At 39.3% G+C, this 5045-nt stretch overlaps 1 protein-coding gene across 1 annotated transcript; it reads left to right on the top strand.

Annotated features, from left to right (window-relative positions):
- Window positions 1-1226: 1226 nt before the first annotated feature.
- Window positions 1227-3974, top strand: LOC118814069 (leucine-rich repeat transmembrane neuronal protein 4). Its single transcript, XM_036579732.1, has one exon. The coding sequence runs from the start codon at window positions 1227-1229 to the stop codon at window positions 2802-2804; it is 1578 nt and encodes a 525-aa protein (XP_036435625.1). The 3' UTR covers window positions 2805-3974.
- Window positions 3975-5045: the final 1071 nt, after the last annotated feature.

Here is a 5045-nt window from a genome sequence, read left to right as displayed (position 1 = left end):
CTGGCCTATTTCAGAGACTAATAGATTAGTCTGTTTCATTCAGTAGACCTACACAAAAGTTTTAGATTAAATCTTGAGTCTGCTGCAGAATGCTGGGACTGCCTGATTAAATCAATAAGTTGCTTACTTTTGTACATGCGTCTGTAGAATTGTATAAATACAGTGCAATAATTATGGTTGGAAAAGTGATTCAGCACAGTTTTGCATGGTTGGAAACAAAGTTTCAGCGACTGTGGGCTTACTTTAGGGCAATTATATTAGTGTGACTGTATTTAGCAAAGCATTTTTTGCTGTAAGCAGCAAAATAAGCCTAAAGAAATGCAGATACCACTGTTATATTCATTTTGATTCATTTTTGGGCATAGTTTGCACTACTGGAGGTTGAAGGATTTTTTGTGAGCACCATTAAACAATGATTGTTTGTTCCCCTGTGTAATAGATAATGTTCTTGTTCATGTAGTCTGCAAATAATGAAGAAAGACCACCAAATTTGTTCTTGTATTGCACAGAAGGACAAGTATGACAGTAAATATAGACCAATTCTCTTCTATCTATCCACTCTTACTAATCCTTGGGGGAATGTTGATTAGTGCTGTGGTTCTGTAAGTGTTGCACTATATGGAACAGTCGTTGAGGGATTTGAGATTGACCAGAGAAATGTTTCCTGCTTTGTTTAAATAAATGTCTATTACCTTGTTTAGTTTTCCATCAATCATAGATACAGAACAGAGAAACAGAGCAGCTGGTCATTGTTTTTTTCAAAATTGCTGTGTAATGTTTCAACTAAACAAGGTGCAGTATGGATATTAACAGAGGAACTGAATAGAGTAAATGACATTCAGCATTTAAAGTTCAATTCTACTTTAAGAATAAATATTAGTAAATCACCTATTTATGCAGCATATAGGGTATCCTGCTGGTTTATGAACAACTATGCTCTCTAAAAATTAAAGGGTTTTTTGGCTTGGATGTAGAGTTCTTGAAAAAAAAACCTTTAATTGGTATAGAACGTGCATTATGAGGAGGTCCTTAAAACAGAAAAAGGTCCATCACTCTTAAACAAAATTAACTCTTTTATGGCATTTTATGCACATTCTCGCAGTATGAACCACTTATACTGATAAGTGTAAAGAAAGAAAGTAACAAGTCATGTTGGCAATTGGCTGAATGCTGGGATTCAGGTTCACATATTTGCCTCTGCAGTTTCAGTATTGACCAAAGCCTAGATGTTTCCTTCTCACCCCTCTGTGTCTGCAGGGTCCCTGGCGCGAGGCCGCTGGCTCATGATCCCCTTGCTGGTGCAGGCCTGGCTCATTGCTTCCCCCAGCAGAGTCCGAGAGCGCCCGTGCCCCCGGAGCTGCCGCTGTGATGGCAAAATAGTCTACTGTGAGTCAAATGCCTTTCGCGATGTGCCAAAGAATGTATCCATGGGATGCCAGGGCCTCTCTCTGCGCTACAACAGCTTGGTTAGCCTCAGGGCTGGTCAGTTTGCCAGCCTCAGTCAACTTGTGTGGCTGTACCTGGACCACAACTACATCAATGCGGTGGACAGTCAAGCCTTCCAGGGTGTGCGCAGATTAAAGGAGCTGATCCTCAGCTCAAATAAGATCACACAGCTGGAAAACAGTACGTTCCATACGATTCCAAACCTACGTAACTTGGACCTCTCTTACAACAAGCTGCAGGTGCTACAGCCTAACCAGTTTCAAGGATTGCGCAAGTTGCTAAGTCTCCACATAAGATCAAATTCTCTTAAGGTAGTTCCCATGCGAGTGTTCCAGGATTGCAGAAATCTTGAATTCCTTGACCTGGGCTACAATCGACTGAGGAGTCTCACCCGCAATGCATTCGCAGGACTGCTTAAGCTGACTGAGTTACATTTGGAGCACAACCAATTCTCAAAGATCAATTTCTCTCATTTCCCTCGTCTAAACAACCTTCGAGCTCTCTATTTGCAGTGGAACCGGATAAAATCTATAACACAGGGAATTACATGGACCTGGACCTCTTTGCAAAAGCTTGACCTCTCTGGAAATGACCTGCAGGTGTTGGATGCCAGCATTTTCCAGTGTCTCCCTAATTTGCAGACCCTTAACCTTGACTCCAACAAGCTTAGCAACGTGTCTCAGGAGGCCGTTGCAGCCTGGATCTCTCTGACTACTATCAGTCTAGCAGGAAACATTTGGGACTGCAGTCTCAGCCTCTGCCCTCTTGTTGCCTGGCTGAGGAACTTCAAGGGGAACAAGGAGGCAACCATGATTTGTGCTGGACCCAAGGGGGTTCAGGGTGAGAAAGTTATGGATGCTATGGACACGTTCGGAATCTGCAAGGCTACCCCAACTCCATATCTTCTGGTCTCCACTACTCTCATTTCCCCATCAAAACCTGGACGTGTGCTAGTTCCCACAATGTCCAGGGTGGACAAGGAGAGTACCCGTAACACCCCTATTGTCCCCTCTCCTACTGTTGCTTCCCCACCTGTTCCCGAGCAGGACTATGAACATGTGTCCTTTCATAAGATCATAGCAGGCAGTGTGGCTCTCTTCTTATCAGTGGCCATGATCTTGCTTGTGATCTATGTCTCCTGGAAGCGTTACCCAAGTAGCATGAAGCAGCTACAGCAGCACTCCATGGTGAGAAAGCGCCGGAAAAAGGCACGGGAGACAGAGCGAACCCTTAGCTCACCACTACAGGAGTATTATGTGGACTACAAACCCACAAACTCTGAAACCATGGACGTACTAGTCAATGGGACAGGACCCTGCACCTATACCATCTCCGGCTCCAGAGAATGTGAGGTATGATCCGTCGCCTCCTAAAATCCATTTCCACTGCGGGCTACAAGAGGTAAATGTCTTGTCAATGTGAGGAAAAAATGTGTTGTGTCCCCATTTCTCCCACAAGCTGTATCTTTTTAAAGGGTAGGAAACATGGGTCAATGCATGGCAACTTGAGTCATAGGTTTTTTGGGCTTGTTATTCTGGGTTTGATTTTCTTTTTGTTTGTTTGTTTACCTCAGGTATTGTAACCCAAAAGCATGCACCACAGCACATATGATTGAATCAAATGTCAATAGTGGTTTGGAGGGCTTCTATCAGCTGAAACAAAACACAGAAGGCAGCTATCCAAATATATCAACAATTGGCTTTTAAAAATGGATGTTATGTACTGGATCAAGTCTCTGTGCAGTGGTCCTTTCCTATCCTGAATGTGTTGTTGTGAATGTGTTGATATGAACATACACTGCCTCGGGAAAAATTAGGATTTCTTGTTTAAAGGATAGAGAGAGAGAGAGAATAATATAATAGAGCAAATTTATTGCTGCTGTTCTAAGACAAATTTTTAGTTTATTTTGAGTTCTGAGTACACATGGGTTTTTGAAGCACTGAAATATTCTCTGATATTCATGCTCTATATCTGTCTTATCTTTAGTTAAGAGCATAGCTAATGACAAACTACACTAATCTTTATATATCACCATTCTCTATGTCTGAATTAGGAGGGATGTGGGTCTTTTTTCCTAGTAGGTGAGCACATAACGTATCAATAATGTATGTACTGTCATATATTCTTTTCATGATGTGATATAATTGAGCTTGATGTAGATACACATGGACAGATTAACACTTCTACTGTCTAAACCCTTAAACTGAGGAACTGAAGTATACATCATAGACATATCCATAGGCTTTCCATATTTCATTTCTCATCTATGTAACATTCCTTTAATCAGGACTGTAAAACCCAGTATTGCAATAGTTTCCCAATATGTAGGATCACCCAGAAATGTAATAATATTTGCACGTAATGCACTTAATTTATTTTTTTTCAAAATGGATGATGTCATACTTTTAAGAGATGTTGCCAAAGGTCTTCTACAATGCTTTTGTGAATTCAGCAAAATATAGAATATTGACTAATAATTAACATGGCATTACATTATCAGACAAAGTGTTATATCAGCTATCTGAAAAAAAAAAAAGATTCTAAATATAATATATTTTCAGTAATGTAATAATATATTACCTGTGATCAACATGGAAATGTAATAAATTCCCTATAATGTAATAAGATATTGTATATAATATATTGTATTATAATGATTGTATATATCATTATAAAAATGATTGCATTATCAGTTTAGTCTCTGCGTCACATTACTGAGTAAGTTATTACATTATTTAAGCAATAGAACACGAGAGGGAGTGTGTTATCCCCTCACAGCTGTGATTTGTTCGTAGATCATCACAGCCGTGATGTTATTCGCGATAAGACCTCGACTGTAGGTCAAATGTAATCTTCAAAGTATGCATTTTCTGTTTGTGCGCAAGAGTAAGAAGTAAAAACATTCAAATGGCTTGAGTGTCTCCTACAGCTGTCAAAGTCAAAGGCATCTCAGCGGAGTGATACAGTGTTTGTGGAAAAACCTGTATTATGGCAAAATAACAGCACAGTTAGAATGCTTCTCAACCAGTCAGCTTGTGTGGCTGGAACTAACTGTTGTATAATAGGTATTATTACATTTTTGACCAAGTTGCATGCAATTTATTATTACATTTCTGGTTACATGTGTGTTATTACATAAGTATAAAATTATTGCAATATTGGGTACTACAGGGACACATGCAAACGCACTAAATACCATTTATAAGGCACAACTTGAGTATTTATGAATGGCTTGTATCAGCATTTGCAAGATGACATAAGAAGTTATATGATTGAAAGCACTTTATTGACCTAAGAAGCCTTTAACTGAAGAGGCAGACATTTGTCCCATTTAAAACACTTCTATGAAGCATCATTCCCCATCACTCCTAAAGTACTGGAACTTGTAAGGCAGACGCCTAGTTAAAAACCACTTATCAGTTCTATATATTTGTAATTGAGTTCAAGTACAAAAATACATTTTCCATTAGGAGAATTGTATAGCTGCAGATATGAAAAACTAACTCTGTTTTTCATGTCAGCAGCTGCGCAGCACCCCTAAACAGATCTCGTTATTATTGTTATTATTATTGTTATTATTCACCAGAATAATAAAGCAT

This window comes from Colossoma macropomum, unplaced genomic scaffold, assembly GCF_904425465.1.
Source record: "Colossoma macropomum unplaced genomic scaffold, Colossoma_macropomum, whole genome shotgun sequence".
NCBI classification, from domain to species: Eukaryota; Metazoa; Chordata; class Actinopteri; order Characiformes; family Serrasalmidae; genus Colossoma; species Colossoma macropomum.
Note: the sequence above shows the minus strand (reverse complement) of the source record. Positions and strands in the feature narration are given on the sequence as shown.